Raw genomic sequence first — 26,915 nt, forward strand, 5'->3', positions numbered from 1 at the left:
AGCTTGTTCTGCTGCTGAGTTGAACGGAGTGTGTGCAGGTCAGAGGGAGATGGACAGCTGTGTGCTTCTCATTCTTCTGTCCTCCACCATCACAATCTCCACAGCTGGTAAATGAAATCTTACTATCAAATAATCAATAAGATCAGCTAATAATAATAATATAATAAGCTAAGCCCAGGCTTAGGTCAGTATTGCATTTTGTTTATGGTAAAACTACTGAGCGTTAAGTCCATGTTTATATATTTGTGTATGACCTTTGCCTTTGTTTTTTGGCTTTGCCTATGTTTTGGATACTGGACTTTGACCTTCTGCTTGTGCTTTTGGACCATGTTTTTGCCTTTCCTCATTTGGATTGTTTGCCTGTGATGTTTGTTGTTGTAGCAATCATCTATGTCCTGGATCTGACCCTTGCCTGTGTTTTGACCACGAACTTGGATTGTGGATCTCTGAGTAAAGCCTCTTTAGTATTTGAAATGCCTCTTAAATGAAGACTCAGAATTCTACAGAATGAAGTCAGACAGAGTGTCCTGAAAGTGGTCCTTTACCTCATGTATTTATGTACATGAGGCATTTTTTCACCAGTGTCTCCTTAATCTTGTGCATGCATGTGTGGTGCTGGTGCTGGTGCTGGTGCTGGTGCTGGTGCGTTCATACCAGTTCACGGTTTGTTGATTTGGCCTGTTCATGTGAGTCTTGTGTTTTTTGTTTTGCTAAACTTTGTGCTTGTTTGGTTTCTGTTTGTTGTGTTTTGTTTTCCTGGATTAAAGACATTATCCTGCGAGTACGTCTGCCTCTGTCTTGTGGCAAACCGTGACACAGATTTACATGATTCAAATGTTTACATCATTTTTACATTAATAAAATATTAGAGATGCACAAATGCAAAAACAGTGGGACGATACTAATGTCTGATCTTTGTCAGAGAGATTTACAGCATTTATTTCTACACATCTAATCATGACTGTTTTTTTATCAATGATCTACTGATATCAATATTATATTATCTTATCTCCCCATTAAATATATTCATCAGCACTATTCCAATATGCCAAAAGATGTGAACTGACACACAGTAACTGCTCTGAATAAAGTAGATGAAGCTCTGCTTGTTTTAGTGTCAGTATGTAACTGTAATATGTAAATCAGTGACAATAAACTCAATATTAAAATATTTAAAATGAGCACCTAATATACCAGCTCCAGCTCCTCACTTCACGTTTCTGCTGTGACGTCATCACAAACAGCATCTACAGCATCCAGTAAAGCCACGCTGTCCTGAGTCCTGTAATCTTCCACTTTTCCAATCTATCAGCTGACTGAGGAACAGGGGTAGGGTGGGGAGAATTCCTCACAGTCTGATGAAGTTTGTACAGTGAAAGCTGACGTTGCTCTAAACTACTTATAAACTACTCCATTATTTAGTGTCACTTCTGTCCAGTCCCTGATATTCCCAGGACCAGGATGTGTGACAGCATGTGTGACTGGCTGATCTACAAAAGTCTGAAAGAAAATGAACCTGCTGGTGTTTCATTTGTTGATCAAATAATTTGTTGGTGAATCAAACACATTTTTCCACACTGTACTGAATGTAATCTCTCTCGCTCTCTTTCTCTCTCACACAGACAGTGTGAGGTTGGAGAATGGTGGCAGTCGCTGTGCTGGAAGAGTGGAGGTGTTTCATGATGATCAGTGGGGAACAGTGTGTAGAAATAACTGGGATAAGAATGATGCTGGAGTGGTGTGTAGAGAGCTGGGCTGTGGAGAGGCTGTAGATGCCCCACAGTATGGTCACTTTGGACCAGGATCAGGACCAATCTGGATGGATGATGTGGACTGTAGTGGATCAGAGTCTTCACTAAAGAACTGTAGATCACAAGGATGGGGAGTATCAGACTGTAATCATGGTGAAGATGCTGGAGTCATCTGTTCAGGTAAAATGCACACAGTGGTCACATCCTGAACAACAGTTTGTCTAAATATCACCAGGAGATTCACACTAGATTCATTTTAATGAACAGGTTCGAGTGTAAATTAGAACTGAATAACTTGAATCTTTTACACCAGCGGATCTGAAACACAAGTTCATGACAGAATGTCTGTACAGTATTACAGTGAAGCTAATAATAATCCTCCCCTGAGAAAAGCTTTTAGAGCTTATTGAGAAAAGGTAGTGTTGATCAGCTACTTACCTGCATGCATCCACGTTCTTTGTTGTAATCGTTCTGCTAATATACGAATCCCCACAACACTTCTAAGCTTTTTACCTGTGAAGTTTTGCACATGTATCCAATACAGTCCTGAGGAAATACAGTAAATACAGTAAATAGTGATAAAACAAGTGAATCATCTTTTACCTATAAAAATACAGCTCCTTTATCTCCAAATGAAATATTTCTAAAAACAGGTTTACCAGATAAATTCTACAGAGTCATTTGATTGAAACTTTGTTTTCCTCATCTCAATATTTGGTTTGGATTTTCCAGTTTTCTGACAGAACGTTCTCAAAAATAGATGACCAAAAAACGTGCAGCACAAAACATCAAGACCATTTCTAATTGTGTATTACACTGATTTCATACAATATTAATATTCCCAACAAAGACATTACCATAAATATCGACCAAATATTACTAGAAAACACACATTTGTGTTGTGTTTGAATTGAATGTATTTGAAGGATCCTGCAAAAAGAACAGCCTGTAGTGTCAAAAACTGCAGAGACTGAGAATTTCAGTCTTCCCCGGCTGCAGGCAAGACTGTGCCTGCAGCTGTTGTTCAGAGCTTGTGGTATGAAGTAAATATGCCAAATAATCAAATATACCAAAGCTCTGCCAGAGTTACAGACTTGGTGTCTGAAAGCATCTCGAGAATCTGTGTAAATATGGAATCACTTTTAACTCTGTGAAGGAAGTCACATCACTCAGAGAAGTGTGGTCACTGTGTGAGGAAATGTCTTTAACATGCTGCTGCTGTTTAGGTCTGCATTCATTTCAGCAGTCAGGATCAGGAGCATATCTAGATTAGATAATATAGATATAATTTTAGACATTAGATATCAGATGATTTTCTCTCATCATCAGAAAGGCAGAGGAATCAGCTCTGTGTTCAGTTCTCCAGCTCAGGACTGCTTACAGAGTTATAGTAACCACCTACTGACCGCAAGGTGACAGTGATCTTACAAACAGCTTCATAATATCAACATGAAAAAGCTTAGCAACTGCTTTGCAACAGCTTAGCAACCACTTAGAAGAGCATAGCAACTGCCTAGCAATGCTTTTGCTGCACAATCAATTTATTTATTTTTATTTATTCCTTATTATTATTATTATTATTATGTTCTAATAATAATATTATTTGTGTTTTCTTGTTTCTTGTTAAATTTTGTTTCTGGAAAAAAAATTTAACACACAGGTCACATGTCCAGACTTACTGATGGTCCTCATCTGTGCTCTGGGAGAGTAGAGGTTCTTCATGGAGAGATCTGGGTCACAGTGTGTGATGCTGGCTTTGACCAGCAGGATGCAGAGGTTGTGTGTCGAGAGCTGGGCTGTGGGCTTCCTGTGGAGGTGCTGGGAGCAGCTGCTTTTGGCAGAGGGGAGGGTCAGGTGTGGTCAGAGGAGCTTCAGTGTAGAGGCAACGAATCTCAGATTCACTTCTGTCCAATATCATCTTCACTCAAACACAACTGTTCCCATGACAGTGATGTGGGACTGGTGTGTGCTGGTACAGTATGAATATTTGAACTTTGCTTAAAAAGTTATTTCAGGCTAAATGTTGCCACTGCTAGTCACATTTTATAAAAACAATGTTATTTAATTTGTGCTCACTCCTGTAATATGATGGTCATTCAGGTCACACTCAGGCTCGCTTGATGAATGGCTTGGACTCCTGTTCTGGTCGAGTGGAGCTCCAGTACCTCAGTGAGTGGGGCACAGTGTGTGATGTAAGCTGGGATATGAGAGCTGCCAGTGTCCTCTGTGGTCAGCTGAAGTGTGGGAGTGCTGTGGCTGTGTTGGGGTCAGACTGGTTTGGGGAGGGGAGTGGCCGGATCTGGGCTGATGTGTTTGATTGTCAGGGGAACGAAACACACCTGTCAAAATGTCCCATTTCATCATGGAGTCGAACTGCATGCTCTAATAAACAGGATGTTGGAGTCATCTGCAGTGGTGAGCTTTTAAAATCATAAACTGAATCTTAGAGTAACAAATCATGTTAATAACTTGTTTACAATGTTTACAATTATGGTTTTCCTCTTCAGGTTCTTCTCTGGCGTTTCATGAGGGGCGAGTGCGGTTATCTGGAAGGATGGAGTGTGAGGGGGAGGTGGAGGTGTACTTCAGGCAGGACTGGCGGAGAGTTCTGCTGGACTCCTGGAGTGAGTCTGAGGCATCTGTGGTCTGCAGACAGTTGGGCTGTGGCTCTGTACTTAACATCTCCAGCTCCTCTCCATCCAGTTCTGAACACAGCTACATGTGTGTGACGGGTTTCAACTGTTCTGGGAGTGAAGCTCATCTGGGGAACTGCAGCAGTGTACAAGCAGTCACCTGCAGCACCAGAGAACAGCTGTACATCACCTGCTCTGGTGAGAATTACCCAAGTATTAAAAATAATGATCTGATCATTATTAACTGTTAACTGTTAATCTCACAATCAGATGATTATTTTATTCAATGGCCATCAATTAATTTGCTGACCATGCTTTGTTATTTTGCTGTGTAAAGAATTTAGGGTAATGTGTGTGTGAATAGATTTTAAGTTTAACAGCTCCATCAGGCTGGTTGGTTCTGGAGGAGACTGTGCAGGAAGGCTGGAGGTTTTCCACAGCGGCTCATGGGGGACAGTGAGTGATGAATTGTGGGATATTGAGGATGCACAGGTGGTCTGCAGACAGCTGCAGTGTGGAGTGGCCCTCAGTGCTCTGGTACCAGCCCAGTTTGGACCTGGAACTGGATCCATATGGCTGAATAAGGTGAAGTGTGAGGGGAACGAGACGTCTCTGTGGAACTGTAGATATCAGCTATGTGGAGAGGGTGAATGTGGACACAAGGACGATGTAGGAGTCGTGTGCTCAGGTAAAGTGATCTGACTGCTTTCATTCTTTAAATATTGTTACAGTTGATTCTGATAGTGAGTCAAATTTCAAACAGAAATAAAAGTGTATTTCAAACTTGTTGATCCAAGTGTTTCTAAAGGACATTCACTCAGCCTTTTTTCTCCCACCAGAGTTTAAAGAGTTCAGACTCACTGAGGGCTGTGAGGGGAATCTGGAGGTGTTCTACAATGGAACCTGGGGGAATGTGTGTGTAAATGGGATGGATGAAGAAACAGTAAGTTTAATCTGTCAGGAGCTGAACTGTGGAAGAACTGGCAGTGAGTCCTGGGCCAAAGCAAGAGTGGAATCAGCTCCTAACTGGCTGGATGATGTGAGATGTAGGAAACATGACTCGACTCTGTGGCACTGTCCATCTTCCCCCTGGGGACAGAACACATGTGATAATACCAATGAGGTGGCTCAGATTACCTGCTCAGGTAGGCAGAAACTCCCTACAGATTACAGTGGTTTACTGTAATTATGAATTAACATGAGTAAATCTTTTTTCAAGCAGCACAAAATAGAAGGAGAGATTAAATCATTAAATCATTTATCATCAAATCAATCATTTATACATTTTTATTGTCACAGCATCCCAAAGCCAGTCACAGACTCAAAGGACATGCTCCTCATCTCGCTACCAGAAGTGGTGCTCAAGTAAGACTTCTCATTTCATTCATCTACTGAAGAGAAAACTTCTGATATGCTTGTAGTTGAATCAGTCTTCACTGAGCTCTCATTGTACTTAATATAAAATGAGGGGTCTAACAGTGCAGTAATCACATCAAAAAAGTGACAGGGTAGATTTTAGAGATGTGACAATACTAGAGCCTTCAATTAATAATGATACCTAAAGAAAGGTCATGCTTTGAACAACTAAAATTTGCATATTAAAAAAAATAATAATTAAATCACCAGTCAACAACCCAGTCCACAATATTCATGGAGTGATGTCACACTCCTTTGTCCTTGAAACAGAGTCGCCCCCAAATGAGTTACTTAGTCATTTATCTATTCCAGTTTTATTAAAAACATTGAGTGTATTGGTTATATTGATATTGGGCAGCTGTTTAAGTGCTGGCTCTTTTATCACTTATGTGTCATGTAACTCGAAAAAGCAAACTGATCCTCATGTGTGATGTAGAGCACCTGCCTCTCAGGCTGAGAGAAGGAGAGGGAAGCTGCTCTGGGACCCTAGAGGTGTATCATAATGCTGAATGGGGGTCTGTCTGCGGTACTTGGTGGGACATGAGGAATGCTCAGGTGGTCTGCAGGCAGCTGGGCTGTGGGCCGGCACTGAGTGCTAACGGGAATGTTGCCTTTGGTGCTGGTGGAGGGACTATCTGGATGAACAGAGTGAAGTGTAAAGGGAATGAGCTTCATCTGTGGGACTGTCCTCATTCCCTGAAGAGACACACTGACTGCTCCCACAGAGCTGGGGTCACCTGTGCAGGTCAGATAAGTCTGCTGACTCAAGTATAAACACTTGTTGATAATCTGCCAGAATTGAAAAGTAAATCATAATTATTCTGTTTGCAGACATATCCATGCCTATGACTACAACACCCATACCAACCACCACCAAATAAAATTCAATTCCAGGACACCTCAATTAATGGCCACCTCGACACCAGGGATCTTCTGTACTGATAGAGATCATCTAATCCAGGATTAGCCACTGAACTTTTCATCTCAAACACTCAACACCCGAACCAAAAGCACAGTAAAATCTCAGTACCAAGAAAAACTGCTTCTCACAAAGAAGAATCAATCTCAGAACTTCCCTAACAAGTTACTATACTCTACTCCAGTAGCCACTTTGCTGTACTAGATGGTGACTGATGAGGCCTTTTTTTATCCTGCTTTGCATAATGTTTGATTGTCTCTGCACTATAATGGCTACATGTTGCACCTATATTTACCCATGCATGTATGTGCCTCATACCCACAGGTTAATAGTCTAACATTAATGTAAGCTTAAGAGGAAGTATATATAACTAGTTGCTATATGTTTCATTATAGATTTTCTCATCTTAGTTCTTTTCTAGTGGTTCCACCACCATCATTAAATGTATTACTCTTATTTGTTTGACAATTCATTAATCTTATTGGCTTTGTACTCATACTAGTTTAGGTAATTTGCCCACAGTACAACTACACACTTTACCATTTCTCCAGTGTAACAACCTTTGGATCGGTGTGGGACATACCTTGTCCTCCGGTTTGTTTAGCATCACAGTTTCTCTCTTTTTGATGTAATTTGTATCTTGTGTTTGTCTGACCAAATAAAGACGCCTGTCCCTTTGACTAAAACAGCAAGAAAAGAAAAGTCTCCTTTCCCCAGTAACATAATACCCTATATTCATTACCCCTCTCAATGGGCAATACAAAAGAACATACCAAGTAAATCTGAGGCTGAGAATCGGTCATTGCATGTTCAAATGTATTAAGGAGTTCTGAGAACACAAGTTAGTTAATGCCAAAATTAGGATATTTGATATGGGAAGATAAGAGCTACCTTTCACTCACACCCCTTTACTCTGCTAAGGAGCAGAGCCGCCTAGTCGCCCTACTGGACTCTCATCAAAGCTCCAGACCTTGCGGCAAAGTAGGTCATCTTTACTTGCAAACTACTGGTGCCTAGAGTTTACCTTGAGCAGAGCCATTATTCAGATTGTTAAGTCTTGCACACCAATCATGTTACCTTCGTTTAACAGCGATCAGTCAGACCCAGAGTCTAGTTCTAACCGATAGCAGTAGCTGTCGTGTCATGATCAAATCCAGCAGTCTGTGAACTTTCCCAAACAGCTTAATACTACTAAGCACAAGATTTGTCCTGTGGGATGTGTTACACTGAACTCTGAAATCTACACACAACGTCATAAAACTGACTGATCATTTCATGTTTTATTATAAATGCATTTCTTGTAGGTGTGTATACAAAGCAATTGGGTCCTTTGAGCAACCAAACTGTCTTTGAATTGAGAAATTCTGAACCAAATGGCAAAAACAAGGTAAGCTTTGTTTATGGTAGAGTCCAAGTTGATACAACCAGTTAAGTAGTGCTACACTACAGTCCCGGGTCAAAGGTGGTGCCCCATTTATTCTGGTCATAATTAAACCAGCAGTAATTCACCAATAACTTGATTTGTTATAGCAATCCTACAAAAACTACATTTTACTGCTCCGGCCAAATATTCAAAAATACATCAGGTATTGCCACCCTCTAGTTTAGGGAACTAAACAGAGCATAGTCAGTAATGGTGTGAAACATAGGTACATCACTCTTACCCATTTGAAACCCCAGGTGGCACCACCACATTTAACCTCCTGCAAAGGCAAGTGATGGTATGCTGCCAGTTTACCAAACAAGCAGTTTTGTGGGTAATTATCCAAACTAACCACCAACACCAATATAGCAACTCTCTCAAAATTAGAACCTACAAGTAAAACTACTAAAATAGAGCACCTGCCTCCACTAAACATGCTCTAAACTCCAGTAAAACAAAGTTCGCAAATATGGTAACACACAGGTAAACCACTCAAGCTGAGATTGCCACCAACATGGGCTAATTAAACCCAACCAGCACTTTCTACACCTACAACACACACCGCACAGCACACACTAGACAACACTCCTCTTTCCTTCAGCCGCCTGAACTCCTGCTTTTAAAAGTTAAGCTCCTCCCCAATTACTCCTGCCAGGACTCTGATTGGTCAGTGGTCCTCATCTGGTTACTGTGGTTAAGCAGGTTCACCTGTGGAGGGAGAGGCAGAGAAATAGAGAGACAGACACAGAGATGCAGAACTACATTGGTTCATATGTAGAAGAACTTCATCACTGTACTAAAAGGTAGCAGAGAAAGTATTTATTGACTAGTTTTACATCCTTGATGGAAAATCGCGGCAGTTAATCACGAAGCTCATCGATTAGTTCATCGATTAACTCATCGCGGAGCTCATCGATTAACTCATCGCGGAGCTCATCGATTAGCTCATCGATTAGCTCATCGATTAGTTCATCGCGGAGCTCATCGATTACCTCATCGCGGAGCTCATCGATTAACTCATCGCGGAGCTCATCGATTAGCTCATCGATTAGCTCATCGGTTAGATCATCGCGGAGCTCATCGATTAGCTCATCGATTAGTTCATCGCGGAGCTCATCGATTACCTCATCGCGGAGCTCATCGATTAACTCATCGCGGAGCTCATCGATTAGCTCATCGATTAGCTCATCGGTTAGATCATCGCAGAGCTCATCGATTAACTCATCGCGGAGCTCATCAATTAGCTCATCGATTAGCTCATCGGTTAGCTCATCGCTGGACTCTGATTGGTCAGTGGTCCTCATCTGGTTACTGTGGTTAAGCAGGTTCACCTGTGGAGGGAGAGGCAGAGAAATAGAGAGACAGACACAGAGATGCAGAACTACATTGGTTCATATGTAGAAGAACTTCATCACTGTACTAAAAGGTAGCAGAGAAACTATTTATTGACTAGTTTTACATCCTTGATGGAAAATCGCGGCAGTTAATCACGAAGCTCATCGATTAACTCATCGAATATCTCATCGGTTAGCTCATCGCGGAGCTCATCGATTAGCTCATCGCGGAGCTCATCGATTAGCTAATCGGTTAGCTCATCGCTGGACTCTGATTGGACTCGTGGGAGCATAATAAATCCCACTGCATTAAGATTCCTGGTTTTCCAGGTTTGATCTCTCAGCTTCTTTTTAGCTCTATTTGCTCTCTTCTTTCAGGCTGAGGAGCTGCAGTAAACCACGCCCCCTTCTGGCTGAAAACAGACCCAGTCTCATTGCTGCCGCCAAGCTGGAAACAACAGTGTCTCCATGCCTAAAAGCTGCTGAGTGGGATTTTACTCCTCCAACAATTAAACCCTAGATTAGGATTTTCTTCACTTCCACAAAGAGTAAAAGACAGTAAGAGGAGAGAGCTGTGGCTTCATCCGCAGAGAGGATGAAAATGGTGAACTGTGGGAGCCGGTCAGTCAATACGTGTAACATCTGTGGTAAACACTTCATTACAGGTCAGTTAATGATGCTAAAGTCAGCAGCTCTAATGTTAAAAGTCAGAGAACTGAATGTTGATGCTGCACTGAAAGAGCAGAACATGAAACCCAGTGAAAAGCAGGAGATCCCAGTTTAATGTTGGCCTGTAACAGCTAGCTAACAGCTTGATCACCAGCACTGACTGCAGACAGCTGGATTTCCCTCTGATTTACTGAAACACAGGGACCTCCACAGCTTCACCTGCCTGTTCCCAGAAGTGATTCATGATTATCATAATAATCCAAATTCAAAGTGACCCTAAATGCTGCAGAAATGCCATGATATTAAACCTAATCATCACTGATTAAATTAATCAATAAATGTAAGAGTTCAGAACAAAATACTGGGTAGGATTTTTTAAAATTGTTTGACTGGCTGATTGTAGGTTTTGGACTCCTAATAGCTGTAAATCAGCAGGACATTTTTATTTTAATAATCTAAAATCAGTCAAAGATCTGACCAGAGCGCTATTACGCAAAGGACGGAGTACCCGGATGTGTTGTGGGCGGAGTCTGTATGTTAAAAGGCTGCAGGTGGAGCAGATCTGAGGATCCCCATCAGCTGTGATGATTGACCACATTTCAGGAGGACAGGAGTAACATGGTGGACAGTCTGTTTAGAGTGAGATGGTACAAGTATGGTTTGGTGCTGATTGTATGTTTAGATCTTAAGGTAATAAACACTCCTACACACACCTGTCCTCTTTCTCCTGTGGTGTGACTTCCTGAAAGTCTGTCTGTAGTTTTGTAGAGTTTGTGTTTTGTGTTCTTTTTAGCTGTGATTTTGTGATCTGTCATAAAAGAGAAAAAGCTTAAAAGGAACAGAACACAATGCCAGTTTTATTGATCTTATAACAAATAAAGTGGTAAAATGATTCATAGGTGTATTTTGTCTCTTGCATTTGTCTCCAGATTCTGAAAATTCCGTTCCTGGAAGAGAACTACTGAGTAATAATCACAGCGTCTACTGAAAGTTCCCGGAGACCTGTAGTGAATTCACTGAATAAATTAATTCTGGTTCTGAAGTCTTTTCTATTACTGAGTTTAGACTTAATTAGGACTCTTTATTGTTGATAGATTTGAGAGCTGATCGGCCGGCATGTTGTCAGACTGCAGGGTTACAGCAGACTGAAGGTGTGAAGGTTGTGTTTAAGACAGAATCTGCTGTCGTACAGTAATGAGCAAAGCTGTAGAAACTAGTGTCTGACATGATTTCCTACCTCATGATTTCTGTTTCCTATAATTGAGCTCTATATAGTGATTAGTGCTCATTGTGCTAATCATGAGCAGAAACCATTAACATAAAAATAAGTGTCTTTTTCAGCACAGCGTAACAGACATATGTAAATATATATGTATTACTGAACATTGTTTCCCTCTATCAATCAACCCTGGCCGTTTTGGTATTTCCTCTCCTAAATTGCAGTAACTCATCAAGAGTTTGATCCTCTCACAATTTTAAACACTTGTGTATAAAAACACTGAGGAGGTGTGCAAATATTTGTCCAGATTAGTCGTTAGGGGGCACTACAGCACTCAAAAACACTGCAAATAGTCACAAATCAAATTATGGTCATATTATTCAGTCTACAGATAAACTGTTGACGGCGTATGATTTAGTAAAAAGTCGTGAACAATTTTGTCAATACATGTAATATCAGAAATTGGACTCCATAATTTTTACATTTCTATTCAAAAGCTACAGCTTATTGTTTAAAGGTCAAAAGGTCAATCTGAACAAAACTCAACTGAACATCTTGGTTGAAGGCTTCTGATCAGTAATCATATCATATGAACACACTGTGACACATTCTTACTCACTTTCACTTGTCTCCTGTATTCCAAAGAGGCTCATTATGGGTGTGTTGGGCCTCACTATGGCATGCTTGTCGAAGAGGTCCACTGTGGGTGTATTAGGACTTATTATGGCATGTTTATTAAAGTGTTAAACTCTGAGATCTAAACAACACATTAAAAATACTTAGGTCAGACATTGCACCACAGACCTATATATTTAAAATTTATGGTGACAGTGTTGAGAATCTTGTGTAAATCTCAGTAGAGCAGAACATAGAAAAATAAGCATGTTTCAGGACCACTGCTCAACAGTTGCAGCAGATGAAGGCCTTTTAATAAACTGACTTAACTGCATTCATCATCCACTCTCTGTAATTAAGACCAAAACTGCTTCATGCCTTTGTGACCCAGTCAACCCAAACTGTATAAGGCCTCATTTTGCTAATTTGTGCTTGAACCCTTCAATTGCTGATTGTGGCTATATTTATTATTATCATTATTATTATTATTATTAATAATAATAATATTATTTGGAGTGTTTTAATCACCCCTGTATGAAACTGATGCTGTTCAGAGATGATGACTCTTAATGCTTCAATTAGTGATGTGAAGTGATGATGGAATAAAAGCAGCATAAATATTATTTTATGTTTAAGGTAACATTCTTACCCTATTCCATACACTATATAGGAGAATACAAAGCTATATTAGGACACCAGCGCTGACCTCAGCTGACCAGTGCAGTGAAAAATCTACTTCACAGTCTACTGATTATTAATCCTCTGCTGCTCCACCTTGTGGAGAAGAAAATGTACTGCAGTGAGTAAAACCCTGTTTCTGTAAGAGCTGAACTGCAGCTGTGTTTTTCTTCATTTCTAAATATTTGTTCTTGTAGTGTGATTTTTACTCTGATTTCCAAAACAACATTATACATTTTACTCTGTTGAAACACAATTTACTAACTTTCAGTTGTTGGTTTATTTATTTTTATTAGTGTGATTTATTAACTCTTCATTTTACAGTATAACATTTTCTACATTTAAATACAGAAAACAACATTCAATAGCTTATTTATTTTATTACTGATAAACTTGTATTTCTGTTTATTTGTATATTAACTCGCTCTGCCTGTGTGAGTGTGTGTGTGTGTGTGTGTGTGTGTGTGTGTGTGTGTGTGTGTGTGTGTTGGGAGGGGCTTTATCAGTGTATGGATCAGCTCTCTGCAGGTGCAGCATTAAAGCTGGAGTGTTTCCTCTCTCTGAAGTCAGTCTCCTGTATGTTGGTGGGTTTCCTACCACACTGCTGCCAGCGTCTCTCCTCTCTCTCTCACAGACACACACACACACACACACACACACACACTCACACATACACACACACACTCCTCTAGAGAGAGGGTTGTGTTGATCAGCGCTGACGCTCTTTTGATAAATATGGAGAAAGAAAAAAAAGCCTCCTCTGATTTGTCACTGAAAATGTTTGATGGTTTCCTCTCCTCTTTCTAATAAGGTCATAGTGAGTGTGATTGGCAGCTGTGGGGTCTCTCTCTCTCTCTCTCTCTCTCTCTCTCTCTCTCTCTCACTCTCAGTGTCTTCAGTCTCTCTGGGGGAGCGGAGGTGAAGCTTGTTCTGCTGCTGAGTTGAACGGAGTGTGTGCAGGTCAGAGGGAGATGGACAGCTGTGTGCTCCTCATTCTTCTGTCCTCCATGATCACACTCTCCACAGCTGGTAAGTGAACTCTTACTGAATTTCTCACTGAGACTCAAATATCTGAAGTTTCAGAGTTGTGTATTTTTTGTTATATCTGACTGTAAATTATCAGTAACTTCATTTATCGTAATCAAGTTTTATTCTGTCTGTTACCGAATCAATACAAATGTTAATCAAATAAACTTAAATGTAAAATTTTAAATTAGATTAGAATAAAAACAGTTCATCTTTACTCTACGACAATGTGATTATTGGGCTATTTATTTAAACATTACACATTACATCATTAATCTCTTTCTCTCTCTTTCTCTCTCTCTCTCTCTGTTGTACAGGCAGTGTGAGGTTGGTGGATGGTGGCAGTCGCTGTTCTGGGAGAGTGGAGGTTTATCGTAATGGACAGTGGGGAACAGTGTGTAGTGTTAACTGGGATCTGACAGATGCTGCAGTGGTGTGTAGAGAGCTGGACTGTGGAGAGGTTCAGGATATTGCTCAGTTTGGTTCTGGATCAGGATCAATATTGATGGGAATTGTGAATTGTGGGGGATCAGAGTCTTCACTGAATGACTGTGATTTTCCTTCATGGTATACACTAGCCTGTACTTCTCATGATCTAGATGCTGGAGTCACCTGTTCAGGTACGCTGCCCTGACTGCTGAAAAACATTTATTACTGACATTAAAACACAACAACTAACAGTAATCAAATAACAATGAATGAATGTATCACTTCTGTTTTAAATATGCCCTTAAAATATATTTCATTATATTCATCAAGTATTCATTTTCAGTTTTAGTTTTAGTACTGTCATAATTCTATTTGATCATTTATCCTTATGTGTAAATGTAATGTGAAAAGTATAGAGGAATGTGTCTGGAGTTTATATAGTAATCAGCCTCTCAGTCAGCCAGTGTTGGTCAGTCCTGAGAGCTTCTGTTAATGCACAGGTCAGAAACCCAGACTTGCTGATGGTCCTCATGTTTGCTCTGGGAGACTCGAGGTGCGTGTTAACAATGACTGGGCCACATTGTGTGATGCTGACCGGCAGGATGCAGAGGTTGTGTGTCGAGAGCTGGGATGTGGGCCTCCTGTGGAGGTGCTGGGAGCAGCTGCTTTTGGCAGAGGGGTGGGTCAGGTGTGGTCGGAGGAGCTTCAGTGTAGAGGCAACGAATCTCAGCTTCACTTCTGTCCAACATCCTCCTCACTTAGACACAACTGCTCCCATGACAGTGATGTGGGAATAATCTGTTCAGGTTAAGTATTAATCTTTAAACTTAAAGTAAAGTGACTGCATGCAGTAAGACTGTTCATTATTTTTGTCATATAAGCAAACTACTGTTTCCACTAGTGATCCACTCTAGTCCTCATACTCCTGTATTAAGATTTAATTTGTATATTCAGGTCACACTCAGGCTCAGCTGGTGAACGGCATGGACTCCTGTTCTGGTCGAGTTGAGCTCCAGTACCTCAGTGAGTGGGGCACAGTGTGTGATGTAAGCTGGGATATGAGAGCTGCCAGTATCCTCTGTGGTCAGCTGAAGTGTGGGAGTGCTGTGGCTGTGTTGGGGTCAGACTGGTTTGGGGAGGGGAGTGGCCGGATCTGGGCTGATGAGTTTGATTGTCAGGGGAACGAAACACACCTGTCAAACTGTCCCATTTCATCATGGAGTCGAACTGCATGCTCTCATAAACAGGATGTTGGAGTCGTCTGCAGTGGTGAGATCTCAAAATCATGAACTGCAGTTTAGAGCAATATGCACCAAACAATGTTTGATTATGTGTTGTTAGCACACATTTAAATTATTAATATTTATTAATATTTAGGTTAAGTGATGATTTTCCTCTTCAGGTTCACCTCTGGCATCTCATGAGGGGCGAGTTCGGTTTTCTGGAGGGAAGGAGTGTGAGGGGGAGGTGGAGGTGTACTTCAGGCAGGACTGGAGGAGAGTTCTGCTGGACTCCTGGAGTGAGTCTGAGGGCTATGTGGTCTGCAGACAGCTGGACTGTGGCACTGTATTCAACATCTCCAGCTCCTCTCCATCCAGTTCTGAACACAGCTACACGTGTGTGACGAGTTTCAACTGCTCTGGGAGTGAAGCTCATCTGGGGAACTGCAGCAGTGCACAAGCAGTCAACTGCAGCTCCAGAGAACAGCTGTACATCACCTGCTCTGGTGAGAGTTACAACATCAAAGTATTAAAACTATCTAGATGATCTCATCCAATCTGATCTAAGAAGTTAGTTCCTCCCTTATGTAGAGAATACATGTGCATTACATCATATTTCATACATAAATCTGCGTGTGTCTGTTTGTCTTTCTGTGTATGTGTTTGTGTGTAGGTAAGTTTAACCAAGTCCACAGCTCCATCAGGCTGGTTGGTTCTGGGGGAGACTGTGCAGGAAGGCTGGAGATTTTCCACAGTGGCTCATGGGGGACAGTGAGTGATGACTTGTGGGATATTGAGGGTGCACAGGTGGTCTGCAGACAACTGCAGTGTGGAGTGGCCCTTAGTGACCCACTACCAGTCCAGTTTGGAGCTGGAACTGGACCCATATGGCTGAATGAGGTGGAGTGTGAGGGGAATGAGACGTCTCTGTGGAACTGCAGATATCAGCTGTGTGGAGAGGGTGAATGTGGACACAAGGACGATGTTGGAGTCGTGTGCTCAGGTAAAGTGATATTAATGACATTGTAAATTTAGTATTTGTACAAAAAAGAAAAATATATTAAAATGTGTCATTTAAAAAAACAGGAAAGTGACACGAACATTTTCTCCCACCAGAGTTTAAAGAGATCAGACTCACTGAGGGCTGTGAGGGGAATCTGGAGGTGTTCTACAATGGAACCTGGGGGAATGTGTGTGTAAATGGGATGGATGAAGAAACAGTAAGTTTAATCTGTCAGGAGCTGAACTGTGGAAGAAGTGGCAGTGAGTCCTCGACTAAAGCAAGAGTGGAATCAGCTCCTAACTGGCTGGATGATGTGAAATGTAGGAACCATGACTCCACTCTGTGGCACTGTCCATCCTCCCCCTGGGGACAGAACACATGTAATAAAGACGAGGTGGCTCAGATTACCTGCTCAGGTAGGACATTCACAGTGGTTTAATAAGTTGATTTCAGGAGTAAATTTCTATGTGCGGAAAAGTGTGTATCCTGAAAAACATGAAATACAACAGACTGAAATATCTGTTTATAGAGCTTAATGCCTCCAGTAATCCCATGTACCCCATAAGGTTTAATGGCAACACAATTTAAATGAAACTGTTGATAAAACACTTTATTGAATTACAGCTACTAAATGTAGCAGTTTGTTACTGTGAGCTTTGAATAAATAAATCCTTTGAGATGTTCAGTTCTGAACACATGGTAAAGCCACTATTAAAAAAGATCTTGTTTCAAAAGGTGGTTCTGAAAGACATCTGTGTAACAAACAAAGCAAAAGATTTTCATAAAATGTAAGAATGAAAACATATGAAATCACGGTGTTGCTGAAGATTTAGAGTATTCCCAGCATCTCTTACTTAAACACAGCTCAGTGGCCAAAGTCTTAAAAATAAGCACTCTTTATACCAACTGTCAAACTCTCAATGTTTGCAGACACAGCTTCTAATGAATACATTTAGCTAAGTTGCATCCATTGCTGACACAGATGTGCAGATGCACACATACAACTTGTCTAGTTCCTGTAGAAAAGTATTGCAAAAAGAGTTGAATTCTCTTATAGCAGAGAATTCTCTTAGAGCAGATAAGCGTAAATCTAACCATAGGTCAGCCATAGGTCAGGTGTGGGCTAGAGGGGTATAAATCCCCCAGTATTGTGCTGTAGAGCAGTGGAATGATGTTCTTTTGGAATGGGTTAGGGAAGGGTTGGGTGGTGATCGTTCAAAATATATACACTTACATTTAAAGGTGCACGTATTTGTCACTGTACAGAGAAATGTGTCCTCCGCATTTAACGCATTTAACCCATGTGTGAACACATACTCACACACACACATGTGTTAGGGGCAGTGAGTACACACACACACACCCAGAGCGGTGGGCAGCCAACTCCAGCGCCCGGGGAGCAGAGAGGGTAAAGGGCCAGAGAGGGTAAAGGCTCAAGGGCCCAACAGTGGCAGTTAAATTATATTAGAGTAGAGGAAAGTAATTTAGATATCATTCTTGTAGCCTATTCGGCTTATATTTAGGCCTGTGGTCCATTGTTCGCATTGTTGGTGTTTTAATTGAATTAATTTGAAATTCTTTAATATAAACATTTATTTTTATTACATTTTATTCATTTCTTACTAAACAGTTTTTCTAAACTTAACATCACTTCTGAACAGGTTTCGATAGTAGTTTCAGTTGTAGTTAAAAAGCTTAGTTTTAACGCTCTACTTACTAAAAAATGTCAAGTTTAAATTGGGGTCTGGCTTATAATGGCAGTTTATGGGGCGGTCTGGGCTCGGACAGAAGGTGCACAGGTTTGGGTAGGGGCGGGCTGGATTTTTTGGGCCTGATCTAGACCTCATTAGGCTTACTATTCATTTCCATAGCATTCATCTGGAGAGCTTAAATTTAGAAATCTGTTTTTTTCTATTTAATTGTGGGATATAACACTGATAAAAACTGATAATAACAGAACATTGTTGATTTAGATTTAGGTGGGAAATATATACATTTCTTATATAATGCAGGTTTATGTGTAAAAGCTAAAAGATGAATGAATTGCTTTTTTTTACATTCTCAAAGAAAAGGAGAAACCTGGTGTTTTAAGAAGCCATCTGAAATGCTCTTCATCTCCCAGTCAGCATCAGTGGCAGTGCTCAAGTAAGTACACTGATATAATCAATAATTAATAACAGCATTAATCACAAGTGAAACAACCATCACTCCTCTTCTTCTTAATACAAGATAAACCTATGAGAGACCTTTTAATCAGTCTGTTTCATTAACAGTTATATTTAGTATTACACAATGTCGCTGTATTGTTGACTTAACTGACTCATCTGTGTGTTCTTGTGTGTGTGTGTGTGTGTGTGTGTGTGTGTTTGTGTGTGTAGAGCACCTTCCTCTCAGACTGAATGGAACAGAGGGAATCTGCTCTGGGAGGCTGGAGGTGTATCATAATGCTGAGTGGGGGTCCGTCTGTGATGATCTGTGGGACATCAGGGATGCTCAGGTGGTCTGCAGGCAGTTGGGCTGTGGGCCGGCGCTGAGTGCTAATGGGAGTTCAGCCTTTGGTGCTGGTGGAGGAGCTATCTGGTTGAACAGAGTGAAGTGTAGAGGGAAAGAGATTCACCTGTGGGACTGTCCTCATTCCCTGAAGAACCACACTGACTGCTCCCACACGCAGGACGCTGGAGTCACCTGTGCAGGTCAGAGGAGTCGGCTGGATTTTGGAGTCTCTGAATCCAATTAAAACATTTTAATCCCAGTGTTCATAATCTGCAGGACAAGCTTAATCACTTTTGTTAAAGTTGGATAATCTTAGGAAATCATTTCTGACGAGTAAATTTAAGAAGAAAAAAATATAACTACAAATTTACACCAAAGGCTTCTCTGTTAAAAGTGTGTTTGTTTTTGTGTTTTATTTATTGTTTTGTTTCTGTATCTACAGACATAACTGTACCTCCTCCTACTACTACTGCTACTGTACCCTCCACCTCCACCTCCACAGGTTATCTCTTTGTCTATCATTTTTCTAAATGCTTGTGAATAGATTGTTCACATCTACACAGTTTCAGTTCTGTGTTTTTATTTCCAGCTGTTCCAACAGTGAAGAAAACAAACCCTCCTCCACAAACTCCTCCACCAGCTGTTCCCTACATCTATCCAGTGTCTCTCCTGGTGCTGGGAACAGTGCTCTTCCTGGCCTTAGTGTTTCTGGTTGTGCTGTTTAACCAGAACAGAGTGTTCAGGAGAGGTAGGGAGATTCAGAGATCATCTACAATCCACTTTCTGTACATTCTCTAAACATCATCAGTCCTTCAGTCTGTCATCAGTCTTCTCTTCTACTGATCTGACTCTGTTTCTCTCTGTCTCTCTCACAGTGCTCTCTAAGAGGAGGCGTAAGACTCTGCCTGAGGACATCTATGAGGAGATCGACCCCAGATACATCACCAACAGAAATTACTCGACTCAGCGGAGTGAGTGATCTATGGAGTTTCTACAGGAGGTTTATTGTGTTTAATTAAAGTTTAATTACATTTGAGATCACAGAACACCACAATGTACGAGATGAAGTGTGCAGTTAGAGGAGGTCTACATGTAGGGTAGCTGCTGATTCTGCTGATAAGCATCTATTAGTAGCTGCAGCTTAACTGTAGCATTCCTGTACAGCTTCCATTTTTGGACTCACAGAGAAAACCACATAGCCGCAGGTGTGTGTGTGAGTGTGTGTGTGAGGGAGAGACAGGAAGAGGGAAAGGGAGAGAGAGGTGAGGAAGCGCTATGTGGTAAGTGTGTGTGTGTGTGTGTGTGTGTGTGTGTGTTAGAAATGATTATAACTACATGTGGGGGGGTTGGGTGGAGAAGGCCTGTATTTGATTGTGTGTGTGTGTGTGTGTGTGTGTGTGTGTGTGTGTGTGTGTGTGTGTGTGTGTGTGTGTGTGTGACCAGTATATGAACAACTGTAGGATTAAGTGATATGAGTGATTTAGTGAATGAGAGAGTGACCAGGTCAATTGTGAGTGGCCAAACGTGAGTGATGGAAAGAGTGAAAGAATGAGAGAGTGACTGATAGAGTTGACTGAGTGAGTGAATCAGTGAATGATGAATGAGTGACCAAATGTGAGTGTGAGTGACTGAGTGATTTGGTGAATGAGTGAGTGACCAGGTCACTGCATAAATGAAAGCGGGACCAAGTCAGCTACTGAATGAGGGTCTTGGTGAAAGCCTGGCCCAGTGACTGGACAAGTGAATAAAAGTCAGTGACCAAGTTCTCTTTCTAGTGAGTGATAACCAAAGGTAAGTAACCAAAGGGCCAAGTAATCAAGTGACTGGGCTGGCTAGTGATCCAAGTGACCCAAAATGATTGACCAACTGACCAATCAGTGGCCGAGAGGATTCAAGTGCTTGACCATATGACGCGATGGTGGTCACAAGTGACCAAGTGACCATGTAAATGCTTGAGTGACCAAGTGACCAAAAGTCAGTGAATGAGTGACCAAGTAAACAAGCGATCGGGGAAATGAGTGAATGAGTGACCAAATAACCAAAAGTGAGTGATCAAATGACCATTGGGCAAGTTAGTGACCACATGGACAAATATGTAACCAAGTGATATAGATTGGGCAGGTTATTGATCCAAGTGACCCAAAATGATTGACCAATCAAGTGAGTGACCGAGAGGACTCAAGTGCTTGACCACATGACGTGATGGACAAATAATAAAAAGGTCACAGTTGACCAAGTGACCATGTAAATAATGGAGTGACCATGCAAATGATCAAGTGACCGTTGGGCAAGTGAGTGACCACATGGACAAGTGCGTAACCAAGTGACATAGATTGGGAGATTGAATAAGTGCCAGGTGACCAAGTGATCCAATAAGTGACCAAGTGACCAACTGAATGGATGAGTAACCAAATGGGTGAAAAACTAACTGTGACCAAGTGACCAAGTGAGTGACTAAATGGTTGGGTAAGTGAGTGAATGAGTGACCAAAAGACCAAAAGTAAGTGTCTAAGTGACTGTTCAGTCAACTGACCAAATGTTGTTGACTGGTTTACTGACTGATCACATGCATGGAAAAGTGACCGTTAGTGACCGTGTTACAGAGTGACCATTTGACCAAAAGTGTGTGGCCAAATGAATGAGTAAATATGTGACTGAGTGACCAAGTGACCATATGTGAGTGACCGAATGATCGTTTGACCAAAGTTTAGTTACTGAGTGACTGAAAGACCAAGTGCATTACCAAGTGACCCAATAAATAAGTTAACAACTGACCAGCTGGCTGAGTGTCGAAGTGACTAAAAGTAAGTAAACAACTGACCAGAAAAAATGTGTGTGATCAAATGAGTAAGTGACAGAGGAAGTGACCAAGTGAGTGAATGAGTGACCCAGTAAGTGTTTGAGTGATTGTCTTTGTAAGTCAGGGAAAGAGTGAGCAACCAAGTTACAAATGAGTGAAGTACTAACTGAACTAGTGAGTGAGTGAGTGAGGAGTCACTAATCGAAGGGTCAGTTAAAAGAGGGACTAAGTGATCAATAGTAAGTGACAATGTAACCAAGTGAGCGTCTGAGTGACCAAGTGATCAAGTGCATGAGTGATCAGTTACCAAATATGAGTGACTGAGTAACATAATGTGTGCATGACCAGTGACCAAAAGTGACTGACCAGCAAACAGAGTGAGTGACCGAGTGAAAGATGGACAGAGTGATCAAGTTCTATCATGTTCTGCCAGTAAATTTAGTGCTAGAAAAATCAAGGAGTGTTCTACCTGGGAGCGCCCTCTACTGGATGGACTGATATGAATTTGTGTAAAAGCAGTGCAGTGCACACTGACCACTCAGAGGCTTGTGGGAGCTTCTGCATTCTGAACGCGCTTCATGACTGTTCTGATCTCCTCTAACAGGAAGTATTTTCTCTGAGGGATATGAGGATGTGGATGAGGAGATTCTCTCAGGTAAGAGGATTTGTATTATTACTGTTATTGATCATTATTGATCATTTTACCAATATTAGCATTTAGACATTCAGAGAATTCATTATAAATACATGTTTGTTAAGTCATGATTCTACCCAGAGAGTTTAGACACATCCAGTATTTACAACACAGCTCATACACTCAGTCTCTTTAGTCTCGATCCAGGTGCTGCTTTAAGTGATGTTGTTGTAGTGTTTGTAGTTCTTTACTGTTTCAGAGTGAAATTGTCTTTAATAGAGAGTCGAGTTTCTTTCTCTGTTTAAAGAATCAATTCATATCAGAAGATTCAGAAATGATTTCCTGCATAATATTAATGGAGTCACTGACTAGCTCACAAAAGAGTCTACTGAGGTCAGGCAGAGCTGGAGTGTGTGTGTGTGTGTGTGTGTGTGTGTGTGTGTGTGTGTGTGAGAATCTGCTCACACTGATCTCAGCTGCAAGAGGCTTGTGGGAGCTTCTGCATTCTGAATGGGTTTCATGACTGTTCTGATCTCCTCTAACAGGAAGTCTCCTCTCTGAGGAACAGCATTCAGGGTATGAGGATGTGGATGAGGAGCTTCTCTCAGGTAAGAGGATCAGAGCATGTGTGTGTCAAACTTAATTACACTCACCACTTTTATAATCAGCATTTAGAAATATTTGAAATAAAGTAAATTTAATATCTGAATCACGACTCATACATTCAGTCCCTTTAATCTCTATTCAGGGCTGTTTCACAACTACGCAAGTCACCACTGAACCAACATCACACACCAGATCATTACACTAATGAACATCCTACTAACAGCTGTTCCCCTAAACCATCGTAACTCAGTCAGACCACAGTAGTTGAACCACCTTAGTCTGAACTACAGTGATGTCTACAGAATGTCTATGAACAGCAGTCTGATGCAGATGCACTAGAACTTACTGTATCATGAGTGGAAATGAAGTATTTTCTTAAGCTACAGGAACAAAGACCCCTTTATGTGGAAACCCACTACATCGTATTAATGATGTGGAAAGAAGGAGTTTCTGACTCATTGAATCTCATGAAATCTCCTGTTTTAGGATGTTCACTCACAGTAACCACAGTCAGTATGTAGAGTTCATATTTTCAGATATGGGGCAGCATGTTTAAAGTTTTTAATCACAGACTTTATTAACTTTCAAGTTATATTTGATAAATGAACATAGTAACTAATAGTAAACAGGAGCCAACATTCAGAAATTCATGACACATTCCCCCGTTATGTTTGTTATGACTGAGGTTTTGGGGAACACTCGTTCAACAATGTACATGAGGTTCTCCTTCTCATACCAACTTAGTTAGACAAGTAAGTCTTTGGGAAATGAACCCCAGGTTGGGTTTATGTGATGTTCTGATTTGTAGCTCTGTGCTACTTCAGAGTGAAGCTGTCTTTAATAGTGAGTCTAGTTTGTTTGTAAGATTGGATTCATCTCTAGATCAGAAGTGTCTGATAGAAATGATTTCCTGTTTAATCTTAATGGAGTCAGACTGGAGCTCCCAAATCACTCTACTGAAAGTTCAGGTTCTAAAGGTCTGACTGTTACACTAGTCTCTCTGAATGAGTGTTATTGTAGTTAAAAGTAATAAACTTTCTTCTGTTTTTCCAGAAAAGTCTCAGACTGGAGTAAAGACAGAATATTATGATGATGTCATCACCAGTGGTCTGATAAGTGAGTTCCTTTATTAATGAATCTCCTGATTTGATTTTACATTAAACTACAGTGTAAAAATCTGATGCCCTGGTTATAAAGACAGTCTGCTTTTCTTTGATTTAGGTGATGCAGAAAAAGAGGACCTAGGAGAGAACTATGATGATGTCATCACTGCTGGACAGATCCTTGATACTGAAGCAGGTGTGATTAAAACTATAAAGTCATAATAAATGTCTCAAATGAAGCCCCTGACAGCTTCACCCTCTCTATCTCTGTGATTTGGTTTAGAGGAAGCAGCTGAGAATTATGATGATGTCATCAGTGGTGATCAGAGGTCAGCTGATGTAACAGGTATGACTGTAATGTAACAGTACTGTAATCTCCAGCATGAACACAGTCACTGATGATACTGATGCTGATTTAATGAGCTTTCTCTCTACATTCTGACAGAAGACGTGTCAGATAACTATGATGATGCTGTTCCCACTGAACCAAACTCCACCATTAAGACCAGTAAGATTTTATTCATGTAGAGAAACCATTACAAACTTCTACAATCTGAATCGTTCTTATTCTTATAACTGATCTTCTCATGTTGCTGCAGTGGACACACCAGAGGACTATGATGATGTCATCACTGCTGAACAGGATGTAGGAGGGGTTAAAGGTGAGTGTCTGATCTTGTGTTTGGTTCAGATGTACATGAGTGTGTAGAGTGGAGTGAGGGAGTTAAATGAAGTGATTAGGAAGTCTGAAAAAACATGTTTCCATTATTTCTGACTTATGACTTATGTCTTCATTATATACTGTTGAATATTGTTCTAGTTTAAAAAAGATTAGAGAGATTAAAATGTATTTATTTGACAGATTCTGATGAAGTGGAGGAGGAGGAGCCTCAGACACCACACCCACTGTCTTTCTTCAGGAAATTACATTCCAACCTCTTCAGACACAACAAATGATTAGAGATCCCAATTCCTCCTTTATTAACACTGTTTAGCTTCACACATCTCTAACTGGATTAGGGCCAAACACAGAAAGTGTTTAAATAGTGATGAAGCTTTTTTACATTTTTATCTTTATTAAAACATTTTCTATTAGAAGTTGTTTAGTTAGTTGAAGTCTTAGCTGAGAGGTTTTATAAGAAAATCCATTTGCTGACAAAATGTTTAATTACAGTTTAAGGATAAAACTCTTGAACTGAAGGGCTACTTATTTTAATTTTTCTGTTTAAGAGGGTAAAGTAACAAATGGACAGATGAGAGAATATCCATTTTTATGAGCTGCTTATTTACGCCAGAGCCACTGCTGTTAGAGACAGGTGTAGTATTCACACTGAGAAATTAATCCACCAATTAATATAATTAAGAACTTCAATTACACTATAAGAAAAGAGCTTCTGGCTTTCTCTCACTGGCAATTTGCAGTCCAATAATGTTGCTGATTATTCCTTTGTAAAATTGTATTAACAGTCTTAATCACAACAGAGTTAAATTCTGTATGTGCAGTTTGAAAGGGATGTTTTGCTCTGTGCAGAACAGAAACTGTAAAGAAAACAAAACTATTTCTTTCTATTTCTCATATTAATCATTTTTAGTTTAATCATTTTATTTTAACTTTTTAAAATAAATACAGCAAATATAATTTGGGATCATGTTTGTGTTTATAAGCATGTCTTCAATACATTTGATCAACTTTATTCAGCATAGGTGCTTTTATAAAATTCACTCATTCCAGTTAAAATGACCAAGACTGTATACAGTCAGTTCCATCCCATAAAATTCTTGCTTAGCTTTCTCTCTGGCCACATAATGGTGGTCTGTCCACCCCCTCATTTTCAAAAAACTGAAGTCAGCACCATGGAGAGCAGTTTTGAGCCTCTGGACAGCAGGACCCAGACAGGAAGACCAATAGTCAAGTGTGGGATCAGTTATGGAGAAAACGAGCAATTATTGCTTTCTTAGGACTGGGTGTAGTCTGATCAAGCTCTGGTGTGCTGCCCCCTTGTGGTAATCAGTAAAGAACTCAGGAACCTGATCTCAGAAATGTACCACTCAAAGTACCTGTTCTGTACATGGTGGTATTAATACATGAAGGTATTAAATTTGACAGTAAATACTGAGCTTGAAATGACCTGTGAACAGTTCTTTTACTGGAGATCTTTAATAGAAACCCATGAACCTGGTTTCTACAACCTCATCTCTTGTCTAGGATGCTGCACCATCAATAACATGATAGAGGAATAAAGGGAAATCATGAATATACATGTTAAAACCACTTTATTAAAACTACACAATACATTAATAAAACTGCTGTGCTGTGTTCACATCATACTGGGAGAATCAAAGACCAGGAAGACACATGGAGTGAAAATAGGTTCATCACTCTTACCTGTTTGAAACCCCAGGCAGCACTACCCAACAACCTCCCATAAAACCAAGTGGTGGGATGCTGTCAGTTCACCAAACATCAGCACCTCCAACACAAGAAACCCAATCTGCTGTAAAACCAAGTAGAGAGCAGCTAATAGCAGCTAATTACCCAAACTAACCCCCAACACAGATGGAGCAAATCTCTCAAAATTACAACCTACAAGTATCACATAAAACAGATCACCCTCCTTCCACAAGTGCTCTAAACTCCAGTAAAACAAAGTTACCAAACATGAAACACAAAGATAAAACACACCAGCTAAAGTTCCCCCAATATGAGCTAATAAACCCCAGCAGCACTTTCTACACCTACAACACACACACACACCCTACAACACTCCTCCTTCCTTCAGCCGCCTGAACTCCTGCTTTTAAAAGTTAAGCTCCTCCCCAATTACTCCTGCCAGGACTCTGATTGGTCAGTGGTCCTCATCTGGTTAATGTGGTTAAGCAGGTTCACCTGTGGAGGGAGAGGCAGAGAAATAGAGAGACAGACACAGAGATGCAGAACTACATT

General features: G+C 40.6%; 2 protein-coding genes across 2 annotated transcripts; both read left to right on the forward strand.

Annotated features, from left to right (window-relative positions):
* Positions 1-25,592, forward strand: LOC140549427 (scavenger receptor cysteine-rich type 1 protein M130-like). Its single transcript, XM_072673069.1, has 24 exons — positions 1-107; positions 1,623-1,931; positions 3,412-3,723; positions 3,852-4,166; positions 4,259-4,582; positions 4,749-5,072; positions 14,001-14,310; positions 14,626-14,918; positions 15,067-15,381; positions 15,515-15,838; positions 16,021-16,335; positions 16,449-16,751; positions 18,403-18,480; positions 18,714-19,029; positions 19,065-19,123; positions 19,430-19,576; positions 19,704-19,799; positions 22,808-22,870; positions 23,922-23,984; positions 24,090-24,167; positions 24,255-24,317; positions 24,417-24,479; positions 24,571-24,633; positions 24,834-25,592. The coding sequence occupies exons 1-24, from the start codon at positions 50-52 to the stop codon at positions 24,926-24,928; spliced, it is 4,686 nt and encodes a 1,561-aa protein (XP_072529170.1). The 5' UTR covers positions 1-49; the 3' UTR covers positions 24,929-25,592.
* LOC140549430 (scavenger receptor cysteine-rich type 1 protein M130-like) lies at positions 5,121-7,401 on the forward strand. Its single transcript, XM_072673071.1, has 4 exons — positions 5,121-5,529; positions 5,684-5,749; positions 6,237-6,545; positions 6,632-7,401. The coding sequence occupies exons 1-4, from the start codon at positions 5,313-5,315 to the stop codon at positions 6,679-6,681; spliced, it is 642 nt and encodes a 213-aa protein (XP_072529172.1). The 5' UTR covers positions 5,121-5,312; the 3' UTR covers positions 6,682-7,401.
* Positions 25,593-26,915: the final 1,323 nt, after the last annotated feature.

Source organism: Salminus brasiliensis, chromosome 2, assembly GCF_030463535.1.
Source record: "Salminus brasiliensis chromosome 2, fSalBra1.hap2, whole genome shotgun sequence".
Lineage (NCBI taxonomy): Eukaryota > Metazoa > Chordata > Actinopteri > Characiformes > Bryconidae > Salminus > Salminus brasiliensis.